Here is a 23579-nt window from a genome sequence, read left to right on the forward strand (position 1 = left end):
CCGGTGGCCGGGTAATGTGCGGTGAGGTACCAACTATGCCCTTGTTACCATCCGAGTCTTTAACTGCTAGAGCACAGGGCTCCTTCGCAGCGGGCAGCCTGGGCCAGGCTGACAGATGCCCCAGGGTCCTAAACACCCGAGTATTTTACTGCTAGAGCAGGGAGCTCCTAGCACTCTCACCTACGGCTAGGCTATGGTAACCAAACGGTTGAAGTTCTTTTTATTGTGCTGGCTGTGTTGCAGTGACAGAGAGTAATAGCAGTCAGGCTTAGATCTTAACTAGTTACAAGTTTATTAAGCTACAGTTATAAGCGTGCGGTTACAAAAGGCTATTGTCTACTTCTTATATGCTAGCAGAGTACAGGTGTTAACAGGTTACATTACAGTTCAATACCACGACGTCTTAATGCAACAGCATCTATCTATAGAGCTCTAATTCTTTAACTGTGCGCACCAAAAGGAGACCTTAATGTGGGTACATCTTACACTCCTTGCATCTCTCGATACCAGCGTAGCCAAGCCAGGATCGGTCACTCAATTCCATGGAAGGACGAATACAAGGTTGGGCGTCCCCAGTTGCGGACCTTGGGAGGCAATCACCTGACCCGACCAGCAGGTAGTTGGTGAAGACGCACTCAGAGTCAGAGTGCTGCTGGGCCCATCTTTATACCCCTTGGATCACGTATCCTCTTTCTTATCTATGGTGCCAGATCGTACTGGTTTGTCTTTTGTGACGCCAGTTCTTACAAGGACAATTCTTACTTAATTTGCACTTGTAAGACAGGAGATAAAGAATTTGGGAGTACAGGACATCCTTTTACAAGGGCGGAGACTCCTCTTCTGGGATGGCTGTGTGGGCACATCAAATCCATCAATGCCAGCCAAGGGCAGTTCTCTGAGGCCCTTCGTTAACGGTTAGACTGCTAGCCCTCTATCTGTGTTTTCTGTTTCTCAGGGTCACGATGAGCCAGCACATCTGGGCCCCCGTGGGAGACATCAAAGACTGCTGTCAGCAGCTGTTCCGTGCCCTGTGTGCTTGTGAGGCACCTCAGGAGGGGCAGCAAGCTGGCTTGTAAGGGGGAGACCTTTGTCTTGCTACATTGATGTGTCGACAAGAGTGGAGCTCCCTCCCATTTGGCTTTTGTGTGTGGCTGCACTCTCTGTCAAGAGAAGTTTTGTTGGGAAATGTCTTCCGACAGTGACTTCGGTTTACAGAGTGCTGTAGTGTTAAAATGTAGCCTTAATCTTTAAGGTGTCTCCAGACTCCTGGTTGTTTTTTTGTAATTAAGAAAATTCAGCTAGATTTATTAATTTACAATACAAGTCTGTTGTCTAATCTTTGTCAACCTGATAAAGGAAATTTTTTTGAAATATTACATACTTGAAGAATGTTTCTAATGTGAAGGTAAAAGAGGAGAAATTAAGTTGAATTATAGAATCATAAGATTGGAAGAAACCTCAGGAGGTAATCATCTCCAAGCCTGTGCTGAAAGCAGGATCAATCCCAAGTAAATCATCCAAGCCAGGGCTTTGTCAAGGTGGGACTTGAAGACCTCCGGGGAAGGAGATTTGACCATCTCCTTAAGTAATCCATTTCAGGGCTTCACAACTTTTCTAGTGAAGTAGTTCTGCCTAATATCCAACCTATACCTTCCCCACTGTAACTTGAGACCATTGCTCCTTGTTCTATCATCTGTCACCGAGAACAGCGTCTCTCCATCCTCTTTGGAACCCCGCTTCGGGTAGATGAAGGCTGCTGTCAAATGTAGTAAACAGTGTAATATGTAGTAAGCTGAAACAGCATGTGTGCAGTTGTCTAATCTTGTAGAAAACCTTAGTAATCAAGTTTGCAGGGACCTTAGGAGATAAGTATCAGCCTCAGCCAGAAAGTAGACTGTGAGGCTGCAGTTCTGTACAGCATTCTCTAGTCAAGGCTATAGGATGGAATAGTGGTTAATGGAGAGCAGGAGAATCCTCTTCCCATGTTAACAACAATTCACTTAGGAGTCCTCAGAAATTAATATTATTTGACAAAATCATGATAGGACTGGCAACACATAGAAAGGTGTGATATCTGCTTATAATATAACCATAAAAACCATTGTTGCTTCCACTGTTGTATAATTGCAAGAAATCTTATGCCAAGTATGACACATGACCAGGAAGGGTTAAAGAGGCTAACTGTTCATAGTGGCAGGCTTACTGATCCAGAGACAGCCTAAGTGGGTTTTGCCCAAGAAAACTGAAGACTAATGAATTTGTTAGTCCCTAAAGTGTCATGGGACTGAATGTTGTTTGTAGAGAGATGTTAGAAAAGTATGCAAATGGTACCTGAGGCCATTCAATGCTAATTAGACTAGAATGAAATGCAAATCTGTATGGTTAGAAATTAGAGGTAATACTAATTGTATGTGTTTATTTATATTTTGTTAATGTTAGTCACACAAACAGGCACTTCCTATATATTAATACAGCTGTTGATTCAGAGATGAATGGGAATATTGAAATTTAAATGAATCTTGGGAGAAATAATATAACTGTCTAAATTTTAAAGTTTGTGATAAACTCTTTAATGGGCAAATTACCTTATGTTAATTACCATGATGTTTGGGAAACAGTTGGTTACATCAAAAGCCTATTGTAAACTCAGGACTGAATGGTCAAGAGGCTTCTTGAAATCTGTGCAAATCTAGATCTGCTTAAGGTTTCATACAAGGAAAACCTAAGCCATAAGGACTGAGATCACAGTCCTAAGCTGGTACACCTTTGTGATGTTTGACATTGGATTACACCCTAGGGACTAAATTCTAAAATTACTTTTTTGCAGCTATAAATCTCACCATCTCTACCATGAGTCTGATCTTAGAACTGTACTCATGTCTGTGTGTATGAGGATAGATTGAATCAAGGCCATTTAAATTATTTATTTAAATCAAGTTACTAAAAATGCTAAGACTGGAATGCCCTTAATTTTGTAGTAAGCCTCATTAAACTCACTGGCACTTTTTTTGAGAAAACAAGTGCAGGATGGGGTTCCCTTAGAAAAGCTGAAGTAAAATAGGGAATAGACTTACGGCATCACCATTATGGTCTGTGACCACGATATTCCAAAGAAGAAGCATGTATTATGTAATATGAAATAAGAAAATGACACACAGTGCCAACAAGCAAATCTAGATTTCTCTTCAGTTCTCTGGATTATATACTTGAATGACACATTCTAAACTTACAAAACTAAAAAGCAGTCATTTAGCACTTTAAAGGCAAACAAAATAATTTATTAGGTGATGAGCTTTCATGGGGCAGATATGAAGTGAGTCTGCCCCATGAACGCTCATCACCTAATAAATTATTTTGTTCATCTTTAAAGTGCTACATGACTGCTTTTTGGCTCTGTGAATATACAGGCTAACACAGCTACCTCTCTGTGACTGTTCTAAATTTAGTTAACTAATTAAACAAGCCATAAGAATTAGCTAAGTTAAACTTTTTTCTAGTGGCATCTAACACAGCAAATAGTTCACTTTGCAATACACGTATACTAAAAGGCAGAGCCATCCTGTCCATAGGATGAACTGGTGCAGCTGCCTCAGGTCCTGCACTTTTGGGGGACCTGAAGCAGCTGCCCCAGCCATCCTATGGATGGGAGACATTGGGGGGTTGAGAGTTGGGCCGAAGGAGGCAAGCGGGATCACCTCCCCTACCACAGTGCTCACTGGGAGTGGCAGCCTGCTCTGCCTTTCTGCACTGTGCAGTGCTGCCCTTCCAACTTGCTGCATCTCACTTCTCCACAGTGGTGGGAGGTGGCACATCCCTCGAGTTCCTGCCACCTGCAAAGAAGTGCAGAGCAGTGTGCTGGAAGGGTGTCAAGGCACAGCAGAGTAGAGCAGGCTGCCTGTCCCACCACCTGTGTGGTGAGTACTGAGGAGAGAAACCATTCCTGCTGCCTCTGCTGTGCTCAGCCCTCATCCCTAAGTAATCCTAGGGCCTCGTTGCCTGGATGGAGAGTATAAGGGGCAGGGTGGGAGAGACCCGGGGAGGGGCAGAGCCTGCAGTGAAAGGGAGGTTGCCTAAGGCCCCATGCTTGGGACCCTGGGAGGGTTGCCTCAGGTCCTCTTTCTCAAGACGACCCTGCTAAAAGGTATAGAGAGAATCTTGCAAAATGGTGCATTGCAAAGTGAATTATTTGTTATTCACCTGTTAATCTGCTCAGTTATATCCACATAATTTTCTCCCAATAAGCAGTTTTCTGTATGGTAATTTGGAAGCAGAAGAGATACATGTACTGTTACACAAGTGCCCCAGGCTCATGATGTATGTCTTCCAAATTCAAAAAACAAAGAAACTTAACAAAATAGTATTTTGAAAGAATATTAATGAGGTTGCAAAGGTAAGCACTCAAAAGTTTGAAAATTCCTGTGGTGTGTATGCCTTATGTTACAATCTTCATTTTACATGAGCCAGTATTACTGTTTTTCCCATGGAACCCCTGATTGATTCAGTACATGGGATAGCCCTCCACAGGGATGAATCGCAGATGTGTTGTGAAGGGGATTATCCAAAGAATTCCTGCCTCATTTGTTGCAGAATTTAGGACATGTGTATTGAATGAGACAGGGGACTGCAGGAAAAGAAAGGATGGTTGCATGGTTAATGCAGTTGAATACTGCCCTGGGGAACAGAATTCTGAACCTGTGTCTTTTCTCATTGCCTGACTTGGGAATCTGGAGTCTGGTTTTCAGAAGTGCTGAATGCTTGCAGTTGCTGCTGACGTCAATAGGAGCTATGTTTTGAAAATATGAAGTGGTACAGAATGCTAAGTACTCTGAAAATCAGGTCCTTGGTGTCTCACATGGAGAACCTAAAACTGGTGAAAGTTTTATATGTCAATTTTCTTTGTGCCTCAATTCCTCATATGTAAAATGAAATGCTACTCCCCCTAACCTCACGGAGGTGTTGTGAAGATGAATTAATGAATGTTTGTGATGTACTCCAGCACTATAATAATAAGTGACATAGAGAAGCCTGGGAGGAAATTAATCACTGTCTTCAGAGCAGAATTAGAATAATGTGCATCACTCAGCACACTGAAATGAAGATAAAATGTTTAATAGCTGTTCATTATGTGACCACCATCCCTTCTGTGCCTTGAATAAAGTAGGGGCTTTTGGTTTGAGTGTATTCATGCCTGACATACGAAATTAAACACATACATAATAGAATCACACTTATTTAAAATAAGAGATGGTATAGGGTAGGGTGTGTTTTCCAAAGGTTATGAATTAAAATGAAAAGGAAGCAGAGTTTTGTAGAAAAAATACAACTTTCTGTTCTTGAAAGTTTGCCTATAAATGTTATTTCACCTGTCTAAAGAGATGTCAGGCTGCATAATGGAAAGCAGATTTTAGCAGTATTTTTAAATTATTGACATTATTTTTGGATGCAGTTTGTTTTTCATCTTCAGTCACTGAGTGGTACTTTGTTCATCTTCGTTTTAGTTCGTTGTACAGCATTGACAAGAGTTGTGGATCAAATCCTGCCTCCACCACTCTTTTTGCAGTCATGTAAACCATGATAAACAATGGAACTAGTGTAGTAGAATACTGTTACTGTAGTGAGGGGGAGCAGGATACAGCCCACTTAAAGGGACATTCTGTGCTGCATGTATCATAGGGGTCTGTATGTGCCACCATATGGGGTGGAGCAGGGATGGCACCGGGGAGAGGTGACAATGTGTCTTTGAATCCACAGTGGTATGGATTCAAAAACTATATCTCCCTATCAGATAGAGGTGTGGGGGCAGGAAGCAACCATCACAGCAGCTGCTGCTGAAAGAGCTTCAGAGTTACTCTGCTTGAGCTGCCTGCAGGCCCTATCTGAAGGGGCGGGCAGGAGGACTATTTGGCCCTGGCCTCAGGGGACAGAAAGGCCTTGAGTGTTCACATTTTTCTACCAAATCATTGCCATTTATTATACAACTTGCAGTTACAGCAGAGACAACAAAAAAAGCTACGTATATACCTGCAAAAATTGATTTAAATCACGATAGGATCTTTGGCTTTTGCCAATTTTCCGGTCAAATACAAGTTTTCATCTGCATGACTGGAGATTGAAGAAATTTCTGTGATTAGTGATTGAACGTTATGAAATGCTGTTTACAGTCTTTGCATAGTTTAGAGCAAGGGTGGCCAACCCACAGCTCTTTGAGCCTCCTCAGAGCTGCATGCCAGGAGTGCTGTCTGCTACACACATGGCCCAAGGTTTAGAGGGAGAAGCACGTGGCAGCATTGGCAGTGGCAACAGCTCCAATGAGACACTGGCATCAAATTAGAGCAAGAGGGCGGGCTCTGCGGGACGGAGTGGGCATTGAGTTAGAGCAGGGAGGCTGGGGGTGCCTGGATCTGGGGGAGGGATGGGAGATTGAGTTATAGTGGGAGGCTGGGGGTGCCTGATTTTAGAGGAGCAGAGGTAAATTGGGTTATAGCAGGGAGTACAGGGTGCCTGGCTCTGGGATATGTGGAAGAGCTTGGAGCCACATATTATATATTTGTTTTTATGTATCTATATGTCTATATATATGTAGCTACAATCTATATCTAAATATACAGATAGATAGATAAAAATATGTAATACATAGCTTTTTGCACTCTATCCATGTGGTTCTTTGCACTCTATCTGTGGCTCCTAGTCCCTAGCTGGTTGGCCTCCCCTGGTTTGGAGGTTTTGAAAGATGTAATTAATTCTGTTATTCTAAAGTGATTTTTTTCTTTGTCTGAGGGTGAGTTTAACCTTTAAATTAGATGTGTGTCTCTGCATAGGAGATTTTCATATTCCTGTTTCTTTTTATGTGTCTTCATATAAAAAAAACATATCAGGCTCACCTATAAGTTACTGCTTTGTCCAGTTTTAGATTCACATTTAAAAGCTTTTTTGTGATAAATGTTTAATTCTAATTGTTTATTAAACTTTATATTTAATCTGCCAATCACCCTGTATTCACATTCATTATAATGCACCAGTTATTAGTGGTATTTAATAACCAGAACATGTTTGTAGGTGAAATTTCAAGACTTTGAAATAAGGCTATAAGGGCTGTAGCAAATAACACCCCTAACACGTTATATATAATATTAATTGTGAAGTATATACAATGAGAATTTGATATAACCAATAGCCGTTAGCCAATTAATGTATTGTGTGTTACTCTATTTTAAAAGAACTCCTTTATAAAAAATGAAGCAAAACATCTGAAAATGGTTCAAGTAAGGGAGCACAAAAGTAATAGACTGAAACAACTGTTAAGAATTTAAAGCCTGTTAACATCATTTCTCATAGAGAAGATCAGTGACACTTCCAGTTCTGACGATGGAAACTTTGTACTCACAAATGACTTTTCAATGTCACTGCCTCAAAAAGACACTGAAATGCCAACAGTATTGACAGATGCAGAATCTAGGCTCAATTTAGAGACTTTGAAGGCAGAAAATGAGGACTTCAGAGATGCTGCGCAGAGCTTATGACTAGCACAGGACACAGTGTAACAGCAATGGCATCAGAACCTGATATTAGACTTCTTAATAAGAACAGTGTTGCTCAAATGCAGTCATTTCTCCAAGCTAGTTGTTTTCATATTCTAAGTAATATATCAAAAGATGCTGAAAATCAAGCTTTTCCCACTCATGTGCTGACAAAAAAATCTTACACATGGAGCGATCTACACAAGAGACTGGCTTTGCTGGAACATAAAAGATCAGTCTCTGTACTGTGTACCCTGTTTCATTTTTAACAGTGATACTTCACATGCATTAGTACTGTCTGATCCGTCCATCTGGTGTATCAGTATAGGCTGGAGGAAGTTGAAAGACTGAATATCTGGCAAAAAACTTCATTATCGCGTGGAGATAACTATGTTTAATGGAAATTAGCTAGTAGGGCAGCACTAGCTGACAATTCAATTGAAAACTTACCTCTGAGTGAAGTAAACATGGATACTGATCATTGGAAAAAAATTCCTTGAGTGCATATTGAATGTCATTCTTTTTCTCTCTGAATGGGGATTGGCTTTGGTTCCAGTCAATGTATCAATTACCCTACCGTAGGAAACTTTTTTGGTATATTTGATCTTCTTAGCAAGTACGATCCACTTTTATAAGGCTATGTTAAGCATCTTTGTGAATCACAAGAGAGCAAAAAACTCATTTCAGTCAATTATCTGTCTACCAGAATACAAAGTGAGTTTATTGAGGTATGTGGGACATTTGTGTAAACAACAATTCTTTAAAAGATCCGACATGCAAAGTACTTTTCTATTATCACTGATGCAACTTCAGTCTGTTCTTATAAGGAACAGATGACCTTGGTTGTTCAATATGTTAAAATTGCAGGAAGTTCAAAGGCTTCAACTGAAGAACAATTCATTTTGTTCAATAATTTCATGTGAAAAACTGGAAAAAATATCACCACTTATGCATTAGAAATTCTGGGAGGCTTCATATTAAATTTTCTAGTCTGCATTGGCCAAGCCTATGAGAATGAATCCAATGTGGTGACTGGGAAGTACAGCGCCATAGAAGCAGTCCTTCTTGAGCAAAATCCAAACTGTATTTTCTCTGGTTGTAGCAACCACACACTAAATCTTGTTCATGTTGATTGTGCTGAATCATGCAAGGAAGCACTCATATACTTTGGAACAATCCATCAAGTATACAACATCTTCAGTGCTAGTCCTTGAAAATGGGAAATTCTGAAGCAGCATCTGCCTGTTTCCCTTCATGGCATGTCAATAATGAGATGGTCAGCCTGAACTGATTATATTAAAACAGTTACACAGCATTTGGACTCTGCAAGAAAGGCTTTAAGTGAGCTCACAGTACAGGCTTGCACTGAGCTTAAGTCAATTCAGGTGTATGCATCCAATTTGAATGCGTTTTAATGTTGTCCATGTGAATGAAGCTGCTCAAAATGATCCACGAAACTAACTGAAGCATTCAAAGCTGTATTAGATGTTGAGAGGGATAACAGTGACCAATTTGTTAAAGATATTCCAAAGATTTGTGATCCAGGTGACTCAATCCATTCTGAATCCAATCAGTAACACAGGGTATTGACATTTCATTTGAATTTTCCACCAATTGCAGCCTACCATCTCAATCTGGTGCAGAAAGCTGTTATTGAGTCAGTGGATTTTAGTTATCATTTATTCCATCAAATTTGGTCTTAAACGTTGATTTGAGTCACTGCAACAAATTTATACCCTTTTTGTATTCCTTTGGGAGTTCAGAGAACTAAGTGATGCAGATCTATATTCAGTGGCACAAAGGCACACAAAAGTGAAATTTCAAGAGATCTCTGTGACGAGATCATCTTCCTGAAACATGTACGTTCCATCAACTTTAAATCATAATGCAAGCCAAAAGAACTGCTTCAAGAAATATTTGATCTAGGCCTGTTGACTGTATTTTCTAATATCACAATTGTGTTACATTTGTTTGTCAGTATGCCTGCATCAGTGTCTTTAGGTGAATGCACATTCAACATGTTAAGACAAGTAAAGAACTATCATTTGTATGTCATAGGACAAGAACATTAGAATGGGCTTGGGGTTTTGCTTGCAGTGTACATTTTTAAACATGCATGCTATAGGTATAATGATTTAAGTGTTAAAAATAAATGTCTTGAGTGTTCATTTTCTTGTATTCTTTTGGTTTTTGTGTGGCTGTGTGGATGAGAAGTAAGATACATCAGGGGCTTGAGCTGGAGTTGTGTTGGGGCTGCTAAAGTCAAAGTGTCCTGGGCCTCTGTCATTCTCTGTGACCTGGTCTATACTTACTGGAAGATCAATGCACTGTGGTCAGTCTTCCAGAGTTCAATTTTGTGCATCTGCTGAAAATGTGGCAAAATCAATCTCTCTGGCTTAGCTGTTGACCCCTTTACTCCACACTATTGCATTGAGTAAGGGATATAAATGCAAGACTAAAGAGCCTTGGATTTCACTAGGGAAGTAAGTTGATTCGGACATGTTGATTTTAGCTATGCAAACACTATAGCTAGAATTGCGAATCTTAAATCGACTTAATTGCCTAGTATAGATCTACCCTCAGAGGGCTCGGCTGCATGATCTGGAGAGTTCTCTCCTGATCACTGAAGAGCCCACTCTGCACCCCTTTTATACTTGAGCTTTGAGCGGGTGTGCTGGTGTGTGAAGATTTAAGTCTAAAATTGTAAGAGTTTATTAGTTTTCTATGTAAGTTTTGTTGTTCAGGAGTTAACCTATTGTAGATTTGGACAAACTCCTTCCCTCTGCTATGCTGGTGTCTTCCATGGGAGAAGAGGGTGAAGGAAAGTTTTCTTATTTCTGCAGAGAGCTGTAAACTTACCCTGGGAGAGAATTTTGGAGCTACAGGTTGAACCTCTCTAATCCAGCACACTCATGTCTGGCAACATACATAATCTGATACAATTTTAGTTAACCGGACAACCACTTATCTTGGATATGGCCAAGTTTCCCTGATCCCATGAAGTTTGTTTAGAGCCACCAGTCATGGTGGGCAGTGTTCTGTGCTGTTAGAAGACCTTTATGGGGTAAATTACAGCTAAGAGTCAAATAAGCAGTGGAAGTATTGGTAGACAATATTGACCTTCTGTGGTCAAGCTGGACTAGAGAAGTTCAAACTGTTCTATGCATCTTAGCCTAGCAGGACTCTAAAATTATACTTTGAAGGCTTGGGGATACAGTCTGGCTCCTTTGTATGCTGATGTTGACATAATGTGCCAAAGATGAGAGCATGCTACTTGTATTTGTAAGAGTCAACAAGCTCCAATACCCATTCCCTGTAGCACTTTCCTTGAGACATCCTCAATGTCCTTTACGTCCTTCCAGGCTGGCAACCTCTACTTGTATTATGAATATCTGTTTTGATGCGTAAGAACAGAATTAATATTTGTGATGTTAATTACAGTGATATTTAGTCTGTGATTAAAATATTCCTGGATTATTAGTTTTATGATGGAATGAAACAGTGTTTAGGCAGTCTTAATTTTATGGTTTTGACATTTTATTTTTTTTTCTCCTCCTCTCTATCCCCAAGCATGATAAACTTCACTAAATGATAAAAGATCCTGCTTCAAGATTAATGGTCTAGTTTTGTTTTGTAATAACTTTACTGAAGAACTTTTATGAAGGGGAAGGAAGACTAAGAATGGAAAGAGAGCTGGATATACCGCTGTGTTCCAGAAATGTACATACTGGTGTTTTCTGCAGAAATTCTTTTTCTTCAGCATGATCCTCAATGTGTATAGTCTACTGAGGACCATTGTGCCAGTCAGAATGACCACAATTGATGGCACAATACTAGACATAGCAGAGTAAAGTTCCCAGATACGTCTCAGTCCTGCAAGTCTACAAATGTCTGTGTGAATGCCAGGGAGGGTCAAGGTGTGCACCCCTTCATTTTCCAATGAGAGTTTGAGAGCATGATCTGTGTGCTGGAATGTTTCTTTATCTATACTGGAAACATGGCAGAAGAGCATACAACACTATTTTTGAATGTATTGGACTTTTGGAGTAAGGCCATGTATCTGAGCTTGAGCATGCCAGTTATCCAAATTTCAGATAACCCAGCTTTTAATGTAGCTTTTTTTCTAACTAAACTTGTATGCATTCGAAGGAACATAAGTGATTTATACAATCCTCAGATTCTTATTCAATATAAAAAAGGTAAAGTCTGACTTTCTAGTTTTCACACACATTAATTCTAATAATAATATATTTTAAAAATTGACATTAAGATGGTCTAAGGACAGTAGTTATACAGATTCTAATTTATAATAGATTTCTTGACAAGTTTCCTTCAAAATGAGTAGATTGTTTTAAAATAAGACAAAACAGTTTCTCATATACTCATTCTTTTTTAATAATTATAATCATCACACACTTTTTTTTTTTTTACTTACACACAAACACAGACATTTGTTTTTTAAAAATACGTGAGTGAATTGAGTGCTGAGCATAGCAAAGAATTGACAACATGGACTAGAGCTGTCAGGAGTAACTTCTGCCTAAAAATAAATTCTTTCTAGAAAAAAAATATACCTTAGATAAATCAAAGTTGTGTAAATGGTCCCATAACTTGGTGGTACTTATATTATTTCTAAACTCTAGAAGAGTTCATTCCCCTTCTTTGTCTCTTGCTGCCGAGATCAGCCCCACCCTTAAGTAGAGAGAATTTCTGGTGCAGTGCAGCAGTAATCTAATAGGTCCTGATCCTGCTCCAGGTGAGGTCAGTGTCAAAACTCTCATTCACTTATTTGGGAATAGAGTCAGGCTTTTAATGACCCGTTCATAGTGGTTCTAATGAGAAGTTTTGTCAATCTTTCTTGAAGGGATGGTGACAGTGACACAAGATTTTGTGGAATGACTTAAACTGAGAATAATAAAATGAGGAGATTCTGAGGGCTCTAAGGATGTGACTACCCAGCAAAGTTATTTCAGAATAACACCCGCTATTCCAAAATAACTTTGCAAGCATCTACATAGCAAATTATTTCAAAATAGCAGATGGCTTATTCGATTTTTGTAAACTTCATTTTACGAGGAATAGCACCTATTCCCAAATAGATATTTTGTAATGGGGACTGTATAGACAGGGAATAGGGGCTATTTCAAAATATGGGGCTTCCCGTTTTGAAACAGGGGGTCTTGGGCTATGTTGACACAGCATCATTATTTCCAAATAGCTGAGCGCTATTTCATAATAAGCTATTCCGGAAAATCTCTTTTGGACTATCTTATTCTGAAATAACGCTGCTGTGTTGACATAGCCTAATTGTTAGAAGGAACATTTAGGAGAGTAGGTGGGTTGCTTGTTTTTATCTAGCTGGAACTAACAGCTATAAATTGTTTTCTTTCTTCAGTCTGAATGTTAATCATCAGTGATCAATTGTCACTCCATTATTTTTAAGCAATAACTTACAAAATCAATGTGAAAACTGTTCTTATAGATGTTTGACAATAAATAATAGTCATTTGCCTTTTGCTGAAATGCTTGAAAATTTGTCATATTTATGTATGTGTTTTAATGTTTTTTCTGTCCTCATTCTTGCAGCATTTTCTTTTAAATAACTTAAATAAAGAAGTCTACAAACCACTCCTCATTAATTTCTCAGCACAAACTACAGCAGCTCAGACTCAGAATATTATTATGTCAAAGCTGGATAAAAGGAGAAAAGGAGTTTTTGGCCCTCCGCTTGGGAAGCGAATGGTAATTGAAATCTATTTTTTTTTACCAAAATAAATATTTAAATGCATTATTTCTCACCTATAACTGAAGTAAGGTTAAGTAAGATTAATTAATAAAGTGATTTTAAAGTGAGAGTTCTAATTCTCCTAATTTAGAGTCTTGTGCTCCCTGTTCTGTTTATATAAATGAAAGGGAATCTGTGTATTCAGATCCAAATTGAGGGAGAGAGACCCTTCTGAGGTATACTTTCTTCCATCTGTCCTGAAACTTCTTCACATTGTTTCAGTTTTTTTGAGGAGCTGGTGGGGATTGGATAAGGTCAGTGGGTGAATGACACATATCAAAGCCATTTTTCCTGTCCCATCTCCACTGGAGTAGCCAATTCAAATAATTGCAAATTGAATCCATGGTACCTAGAATAGTTTCCCCTCTCCACACTTCACTCTCAGGGGTATAGTCTAGATGCATCCACATTCATGTGATCTTCTGGCAGCATAATTCCTGCAGGTTCTGTGATGTCCAAAGTTTGTAGGGATTTGGCAGCAAAATTCACTCCAGAATCTTCTCTGCTGATGTCTGATGGTTCTTTTGAGGTCTATGTGGATCTCAGAGTATCCAAAGGTTTATGAAGTATATTAAAAGGAAATTTAAAAAAGAATTTTTTTTCATAATTCCATTTTCAGGTTGTATTTGTAGATGATGTAAATATGCCAGCACGAGAGGTCTATGGTGCTCAGCCTCCAGTTGAGTTACTTCGGCAGTGGTTAGATCATTGGAATTGGTATGACCTTAAAGACTGCTCTATGATTAAACTTGTGGATATTCAAATTATGTGTGCAATGGGACCAGCAGGTAAGATACATGCATCATATATTATTGTATACATGAATAAAATTTTAAGTACCTACAAGAAAATTTGTTGTTTTTCAAGTGCATATGCCTGAACTGGAGAGTTCTTATGTGTAGAGTTCATTGGTCTATGCCTGCACCACAGTTGTTCTCTTGCTGCGCACCAAGAATATAAACGGTTGGGTGAACATGCCCTCTTTCCAGTTCTTTTCTACTCCTGCATGATCTGAATCAGAATCTTCCAACGTCCAGATCTTCACCTTTCTCTTAATCCTATAAATATATTCAAAGTTATTTTATTCCTGCTTTGTTTTTAGTGTTCTTGATAATTATACCTAGCTAATGGTAGATTCCTCACCATACAGAATACTCCTAATCAGTTTTGGGACTTGGATTGTGTCCAGGATTCTGTACTTGAAAAATGTGTTTCTTGGCCCCGCTGCTTTTCAGTCAGGCTATGTCTAGACTGCAGGCGTCTGATGGGAGACCAGAGGTGTCTCAGCAGAAGTCTGGCATGTTGGGAGCATTCGTATGACATACCTTTCTTCCTCGTTCCATGGTCAGGGAACAAGTGTCTAGGGGCGCCTTTAAGGGTGTGTCTGGCCAGGGCTCCTGGAAGGGATTGCTGGGCATGCAGCCCTTTCTAATAGTGTTCTGGGTGGCCGTTTGTGGCAGAGGGGGTTTTTCTGACATTTGGCCCTGTGTGGATGGGCCAAATGTTGGGAAAGCCTCTCCCAAGAGAACTCTCAGCAAGAGATATGCAATGCGCTGCACAGTTTATGTATCTTTTGCCCACAGTTCTTGGCAATTTAGACATAGCCTCAGTGAGAGCCTTTACTGCCCTGGGCAATGTTTAATCTCTGTCAAACACAGTATCTGCTCCTCCTTTCCCTGCTAAATGTGGAATTGCAAGAGCTCCAACTTCAAAACATCTTCTGGAGCATGCAATGAGACAGGTCAGCAAGACATCGTCCTCCCCACACACAAGCACACACATATAATTCAAAATCAGCAAAAAACACATCTCTCAATTTTGTGTCTAAATCCAGAGAGAAGAGGAGCAGAGGGAAGGACCCTATGACTGGGCCTTCCTCACAAGAATAAATAGTGTGCTTGTATAAACAAATACATGCTGCTCTTAGAATCTCTAAGAGAAGAGATTCCATTCCCAATGCTAAATCTACAGAACCATCATGATCAAGTTACAGGAATTAGTGTTCTCCTAAGCCTCAAAGGCATATCCAAAAGAGATCTCAAATTATCAGGCCCTTCTCTCCACACACAATTTTCTGGACTACTTAAAGCTCCTAGTCTTTAGGGACAAACTGCCTCATGAAGACAGGGCTAATTTCCTGCTGCATGCAAGATCATGCTTTGTAGAGGATGTGCCATTGTGTTCTGCCATGCATGATAATAGCAGGTATATACTGGAAATTAATAACTGAGGCTATGTCTAGATTAGAGTGATCTGTAGACAGAAGTTTTTGTTGGGAGGTATCTTCTGACAAAACTTCTGTCTGCAGATCGTGGCCAGACAGGAAAGCAGATCTCTGTTTCAATCTGCTCTGTCGCCAGAGAGTGACCCTACTGCCCAGCTGCTCTCTTGACAGAACGGCCACCCAGAACACCATCAGACAGGGTTGCATGCCAAACAATCCCTTTCAGGAATCCTGGCCAGGTCCTTAAAGGCACCCCTGCCCCAGATGCCTGTTTCCTGACGATGCCAAGACATGCCTACCTCCACGAGGGACAGCATAGCTGCTAGACCAGGGCTTCAATGTTTGCTGAGAGACACAATGCTTTCCAGTGAGCCATGGTGCCAGAGCAGCCCCCAGGCTTACACTGGCCCCATCCAGAGGTGCTTCAGCACCTGCTGCATCTCTTCATGGCCATCCTCCTCTTTCTCTGGGAGGTCAAGCCAGGCACCAGCTTTAATGAACTCACCATTGCTGCTGCACAGTCCCACCCTCTACCCCTTGCTCCCTGCGTGCACAGGCAGATCTGGAGACACCACAACAGTTCTGACTGGTGGGACTGGTGGTCATGGGGAGGTGGGACAATCAGCAGTGGATCCAGAACTTCTGAATGCAGAAGGACACTTTTCTGGTGCTCTGTGCCTGGCTTGCCCATGCCCTCTGGAGACAGAACACCCAGCTGTGGCCCACCATCCCTGTGGAAAAACAGGTGGCCATCGCCCTCTGGGAGCTTGCCATCCCCAGCAGCTTTCAGTCTATCAGGAACCAGTTCAGCCTGAGGAAGTCCACTGTTGGGGCTTTCCTTGTGGAGGTAAGCCACTCTCAGGCTGCAGTCCCTACATGTGGGGCAGGGGGGTGTCCCATCAAAGGGGGACACTCAGAAAGCTGTGTCAGGAGTGTGAGGTCTGGGGTGGAAGGGGGAGCCTTTTTCCTGAGGGACCATGCTCCCACCCTTGCACAGACCCGCTGCTGCGGAGATGACCTCACAGGGAGGGATTCTGGAGAGCTTGGGGTGGGAAGGGAATAGAAGGGGGCAGGGCATCCCCCTAGGGCACGGGGACTCCTTCCCTCAGTCCCTGATGTGTGAGTTTGTTCCCTTCCTTTTGCAGGTCATGATGGCCATCGACACCGTCCTGCTCTGGAGAGTCATCCATCTGGCAGATGTGGATGCAGTCGTGGCTGGATTTACCTCCCTGGGGTACCCAAACTGCTCCAGGGCTATTGCCAGGGCCAACATCCCAAACCATGCCCCAGACCACAGCATGGCCAAGTATATCAACAGAAAAGGTATTTTTCCATGGTGCTGCCAGCCCTGGTTGACCGCTATGGACAGTTCAAGGGCATTTACCTCAGGTGGTCAAGCTGGGCACACAATGCATAGATGTTCCTCAACTCTGGCTTGGGCTGGAGAATGGAGGTAAGCACATTTGTCCACCACCAGGAGCTGGTCCTCAGGGACATACACATGCCACTATACATCATGGGGACACAGCCTGCACCCTTGTGCCCTGGCTGATAAAGCCCTACCATCCAGCTGGACCCCAAGTGGGAACTGTTCAATGCCTGCCTCAACTGGCCCTGGATGCACATGGAGTGCACCTTCGTCTACCTCAAGGCACACTTTAGGTGCCTACTCACTGTTCTGGATGTGTGGGAGCACAAAGTCCCCTAAGTTGTGGCTGTGTGTTGTGCCCTGCAAAACATTGCAGAGGGGAAGGGGGAGACCTTCCTCCCAGGGTAGGGAGCAGGCACTGGCTTTGGGTGTAAGCAGCCATACACAGCTCCGATCCTCCAGGCCCATCAGGATGGGCGGCAGATCCATAAGGCCCTGAGGGAGAGCATCTCCCATGGCCCCCAGTAACTCTCCCCAGGGTCCCTCCAGTGAGGGCCTGTGGACCACAGCCCTATCCCATCCCCACCACAACCCCTCTGTTCATCCCTCCCCATCCCAGACCCCTGCCCAAAAAGAGGAATGCAGTAGTGTTGCTCAAAGAACTATTTTATTTAAACAAATAAAAACCATGCAAAACTAAAACAGTGCAATAAAGAACTATTTATGTCAAAGGCAAGTGAAAAAAAAATGAACTATGTATGGTTGTAGACTTTTGGTGGAGTAGGGGCATCAAAACTTGGAGGTTGGAGGCTTGGGATGGGGTGGGGGGCCTCAGTCCATGGAGGGGGTGGGTAGATGCAAACCTGAGGGGACGTGGGACCCTGATGGCCTTGGGATCCCCTCCTGCCATGGGTTCAGGGTCCCCTTTGGGGCTGTGTTGGGGCCAGGAGCAGGGGGAGGTATGGAGGCAAAGAGGCTGCAGCAGGGTCTGGGTCAGCAGGGTGAGCAGGAGCGCCTGTGGAACAGGGGAAGGGGGTGGGCATGGCCCTTATCCATTGCCAGAGGTCAGTGATGACCTGCTGGATGGGTGGTTGGGGACAGGGCAACGGAGGCAGGAGTGGGAGGAGTGGGGGTAGGGGCAGCAGCCTCAGGCAGCTGGGCCAACATGTCCCGCCAGATGCCAGTGATGTTGTCGAAGCAGGATATGAGTCGGTTCTAGGCCAATGACTGCCACTCCCAGTCATCCCACAGCTGCAGCTCCAGGAGGTCCATGAGCCTCCAGAGGGCAGCACTGTGGTCCCTCTGGAAGTCCTCATGCACATGGCAATGGCCCCTCGGGGTAAGGGCCTGCTCTCTTGGTGGGATGGGGCTGGCTCACACTGATGGTGGTTTGGGGCTATGTTGCTCCAATGCTGAGGTGGAGCTGGGTCACCCTGGCAGTGATGTGGGGGTGGCTTGGCTCTCAGTCAGTGTGGGTCCAGCTGTATGGAAGACAAGGAGGAGAGACGGTGAGTCATTCATGCAGCACAGCCCCTGAAGCCCTACCCTCAAATGTCGGCAGCAGCCAACACTCCCTGGGCCACAGGAAGAGAATGTCCTGGGGACAAAGCCATGTGTGTCCTGCACAGCAGGGCTTTCTGAGCAGGGACTTCACAGTGCTTCCAGGACTGGGTGGACTGCTGTGGGCCCTACCCCCAATCAACAGGCTGGCAGCCCAGGTGGCAAAAGAGGAGTCCCCACATGGATGGCTGGCGAGCTGGAAGCAGCCTGGCCCTCCCTCAGGTCCCCCACAAACCCCTGCGGCTTGCAGTGCTGTCTGTGGGAATGGGTTCTGCCTCTCGTCCAAGGGCATGTCTGTACTGGAACTGCGGTGCGAGGTTCCACCTGAGCTGGTTAGGCAACATTTGCAGCACACCCCATCTGCACCCACCTCTCTCACACTCGGGTGTGTAATGCAGGGGCTACTTAATGGAGGGCTTCTCACCCAGCTCTGATGATGCCATGGAGATGGTCTGGCTAGCAGGGACCGACTCCAACATGATCACAAGAGTGCTGCTGTGTGCCTCAGACCTCATGTCTGCCTCTGGCTCCAGTGGGGATTGGGTCTCAGGGTGCTGCCTCTGCTCCTTCTCCAGGGGCTCTGGCTGTGGCATGGGGGCCTTCTGTGCTGTGTCAAAAGGGGAGGTCAGAGGTCATGTGTCATTTTCCCTCCCTTTCCAGGATCTGGTGCAGCTCCCAGAAGTAGGGGCAGGAGGCAGGTGAAATTCTTTTACCTTCACCCAGACCTGCTCCATGCTTCAGGTGAAGTGGCCCTGTTCTGCAAGTGCCATGGCCATGCAGGTGTAGGTAGGGATATTCTTCCACTTGGTCTTGGGATTGAGGAAGGTCTGCTCCTCACCCCACAAGTCCAAGAGGGCCTGGACCTCGGCCCCAGTCCACAAGGGGGCCCTCCACTTTGTGCCCCAGGGTGGCTCCTGGGACGCCTCCAGTTGGTCCCTTGAGGGCCCAGGGGGGCTTTTGGGGACCTGGTTGTCTGCCATCTGGGCAGGTTCAATCACAGGGAGTGGCTGTGAGGACGTGGAGGACTGCAGTCTGTACCTCTGCTGCTTCCATGCTCTTAGGTTTCTGCTACAGGGTTTTCTGGGGTCCCTGCGGCTTTAAGAATGGCCAGAGGCAGGCACTATAGAACACTTATTGCTGTGGACAAGATGTCCCCCAGGGCACCTGCATGGTGCCCTGGAGGCCTTTTCTGTTGACAGAAGGCCTCCCCAGAATGTCCAGACCAGCTTTCTGTCGACAGAGATGTTATACCTTCTGAGGAGTGGAATTAGACTGTCAAAAAAAGTGTCGCATTCTGTTGATTTACTGTTGACAGAATGCCTTGGGAATCTGAATGCTACGTGGATTTTATTGACCAAACGCCTTTAGTGTAGACACAGCCTGAAAGTAGAACATTCAGAAATATATAGGTGTATAATGAAAAGCTCGTATAGTAGATTCCAAACATGTGTTACTAATTTCATGCACACCATGCTATACAATTTATGTCGTGGATTTTTAAAAAATTCTGCTGAAATTCTATCCCAGTCAAAGTATTACCAGCTTTTGAGACTAGATGCTGACCCTGATATGGTACCCATCCCTAGGAAAGAGTACTGTGGAAGTGGATCTGGGGGGTCACAGTGGATCACAAGCTACACATGAGTCAACATGTTAACACTGTTGCAAAAAACAAAACAAAAAAAATCCATCATTCTGGGATGCATCATCAGGAGTACTGTGAGCAAGATATGAGAAATAATTATTCTGCTCTACTCCACACTGATAAAATTATTGAAGATCTAGAAAACATGACCTGTGAATGAAGATTGAAAAAACTAGGTTTTTCATTATGGAGAAAGGAAGACAGAGGTTGTGGGAGACATATGAAGACAATTCTCAGGGCATAAAGATTGTTACAATGAGAAAGGAGAAAAAAATTCTCTTTATCCTCTGAATATAGGACAAGAAGCAGTGAGCTTAAACTGCAACAAGGGAGGTTTAGGCTGGACATTAGAAAATGCTTCTTAACTCTCAGGGTACAATAAATAGCCTGGGTAGGTAGTGGAATCTCTGTCATTGGTGATTTTTAAGAGAAAGTTAGGAAAATACTTGTCACAGATAGTCTAGACGATACTTGGTCCTGTCTTGAGTTCAGGGGACTGGACTAGAAGACCTGTCAAGATCCCTTCCAATCCTACACTTCCATGGTTCTGATTAAAACTTTCTTAGAACAGTACAGGATTCACCACTTCAGTATGACCTTTTTAGACTATTCTCACTTTCAGAAGGCTAGATTGTGATGCCCTTATTGAGGATGAATATTACCTTCTTCTACTAGTAGTCGTTTTGCAGTCACTGGGACTGTTCTTGGAGTTAAGATACTTTTTAATGAGAATCAGCATGATAGGCTCTCACCCAGGATGATTAGCAGAAAAAGGTTAAATATTTATCATTTAAAAGTAGTTTCATAATTTTATTTTCAGTCATAGTTCTTTCTTATTTTAGGTGGTGGCCGAAACCCAATAACTCCTCGATACTTGCGACATTTTAATACAGTTACTATTAATGAGTTTGATGATAATTCTATGTATACAATTTTCTCTAGAATCTTAGACTGGCATCTCTCTACATGGTAAGTAACTTCTGTATGTCGCAGATGGCTGCAAAAAATATGTAAACTGTATCATGGGAAATTCTACCAAAATATCTTTCTAGGGCCCTTTTCTTAAGTGGAACTCAGCATTTGTGGTTTCTATCAACTTGACAGGTTCTCAGTTTTTCTTGGGACACAGCTTCTTAGTAGGAATCTCATATGGAAAGAGTTTTGGTTCAGAAACCTAAGCTTCTGATAGTGTGTTAGAATAGTTCAAGTTGCTTCAGTTAACTGAGGTATTTTGAAAATATTTCAATTGAAATTAGATGAAAATATAGCCATATTAGTGATTATTCTAAGAAACTGAGATTTTGTGTAATCTACTACAGGTTGAATCTCCTCACGTATGGCACTTTTGGGAACTGACCAGTGCTGAGCAAGAAAATATGCTGGATTGCAGGAGGTCAGTGTTGTTTAGCAGCATTAACAACACTACCACTGCTTACTGGGCTCTTAGGCCACGTCTACATGTGCACGCTACTTTGAAGTAGCGGCGCCAACTTTGAAATAGTGCCCGTCACGGCTACACGTGTTGGGCGCTATTTCGAAGTTGAATTCGACATTAGGCGGCGAGATGTCGAAGTCGCTAACCCCATGAGGGGATGGGAATAGCGCCCTACTTCGAAGTTGAACATCGAAGTAGGGCACATGTAGACGATCCGCGTCCCGCAACATCGAAATAGCGGGGTCCGCCATGGCGGCCATCAGCTGAGGGGTTGAGAGACGCTCTCTCTCCAGCCCCTGCAGGGCTCTGTGGTCACCGTGTGCAGCAGCCCTTAGCCCAGGGCTTCTGGCTGCTGCTGCTGCAGCTGGGGATCCATGCTGCATGCACAGGGTCTGCAACCAGTTGTCGGCTCTGTGGATCTTGTGTTGTTTAGTGCAACTGTGTCTGGGAGGGGCCCTTTAAGGGAGTGGCTTGCTGCTGAGTCCGCCCTGTGACCCTGTCTGCAGCTGTTCCTGGCACCCTTATTTCGATGTGTGCTACTTTGGCGTGTAGATGTTCCCTCGCAGCGCCTATTTCGATGTGGTGCTGCCCAACATCGAAGTTGAACGTCGACGTTGCCAGCCCTGGAGGACGTGTAGATGTTATTCATTGAAATAGACTATTTTGATGTAGCGTGCACGTGTAGATGTAGCCTTACAGCTAAATAACAGCACAGAACGCTGAGAGCCAGGATTAGTGGCTGTAAAAAAAACTTTATGGGGCCACAGAAAACTCAGCCACACTCATGATAATTGGTTGTACAGCTAACTAAAATCAAGCCAGGTTACAGATGTTGCCGGACAAGAGAGTGCCAGACTACAGAGATTCAACATGTAGTCATTACCTCTTCTTACCACCGTTAGGAAATTAATACAGTAATCCCTCAAAATGCATGATTTCAAGTTGTGTTTAACTGGCATTAACACGAGTTAAGTGCAACTCTTAACTCCCACTCCTCCTAGCCCTGTCTCAACCCGCCCCAGCCCAAGCAACCCAGGTTCAAACCCGAACTCATGGCCCTGGTTCAACCCCCACCCCCCGCATAGCTGCAGCTCACCCCCCCACCCATTGTGCTCATGCCTCCGGCTCATCCCTGCTCCGTGCAGGCCCTGTTCAAACAGTCCCCCGCCCCGGTTCACCCCCACCCCACGTGGATCCAGCTCACCTCCCGCATGTGAGGTTCTGGCTCCAGCTCCCACTCTCCTTCCCCCAGCTCCAGCTCATCCCCACCGGCACCCAGCCCAGTTCATCCCCACCCCACCTCTTCTGCATTCCTAACACACCCTAGGCTTAACCCTCACTCCCACGTTCCCAACCCACTGCCAGGCTTAACCCTCCCCAACTGTCCCCCAATCCCAGGACTTACCTTTCAGAGGAGCTTCAGGTGCTTCTGCTGCTGCTCCGGCTGCAGGAGGTGCATTCTGCTGGGGAAAGAAGCTGCCCCTCCCTCCCCCGATTTACATGACATTTGAGTTATGCGAGGGTGCATGGGAACTTCAACCCTCGCATAACTCGAGGGACTACTGTACTCAGAATACTATTCCTATAACATTTTAATATCTGTAAGAAGTTAATAAATGTAGAAAGTTCGTCAATTGGCAGAAAACAGCATTCTAATGTAAAATCTGTGTGTTAATTGTCATTACTGTATAATTTTTAGTAATTGAAATAACAACATTATTCTTGAATCTGAATTTCATCTACTAGGATCTCATTTAGGATTGTTTTTTTGTTTTTGTTTTTTTGTTTTTTTTGTTTTTTTGAAAGCATTTTTCATCTCTTATTTAATTCAGGTCTCTTAACACTAGACCTGTATTTAAATACCAGTTTTCACCGTGCACCTGATCCTTTGAAGTAGTGAGCACCTACTTCTGTGGAATTGACTGATCTCCTTTTGAAATATATTTTCCATATATATTCTACTTCTGCTGGTGTGCGTGTACTTAATGTATAATTGTCCACTAAAGTTTGTGCTGGCTGCACATATGCCCTGAATCTTTTTGTC

At 43.3% G+C, this 23579-nt stretch overlaps 1 protein-coding gene across 1 annotated transcript in view; it reads left to right on the forward strand.

The window, feature by feature from the left end:
• DNAH7 (dynein axonemal heavy chain 7) overlaps positions 1-23579 on the forward strand; it is a 267061-nt gene that overhangs the window by 163013 nt on the left and 80469 nt on the right. Inside the window, exons 36-38 of the mRNA XM_075001322.1 lie at positions 13104-13259; positions 13922-14090; positions 20943-21069. Of these exons, the coding sequence (XP_074857423.1) occupies positions 13104-13259; positions 13922-14090; positions 20943-21069 (452 nt within the window). The remainder of the gene's footprint in view (positions 1-13103; positions 13260-13921; positions 14091-20942; positions 21070-23579) is intronic.

The sequence above is a fragment of the Carettochelys insculpta genome, chromosome 8 (genome assembly GCF_033958435.1).
Source record: "Carettochelys insculpta isolate YL-2023 chromosome 8, ASM3395843v1, whole genome shotgun sequence".
Lineage (NCBI taxonomy): Eukaryota > Metazoa > Chordata > Testudines > Carettochelyidae > Carettochelys > Carettochelys insculpta.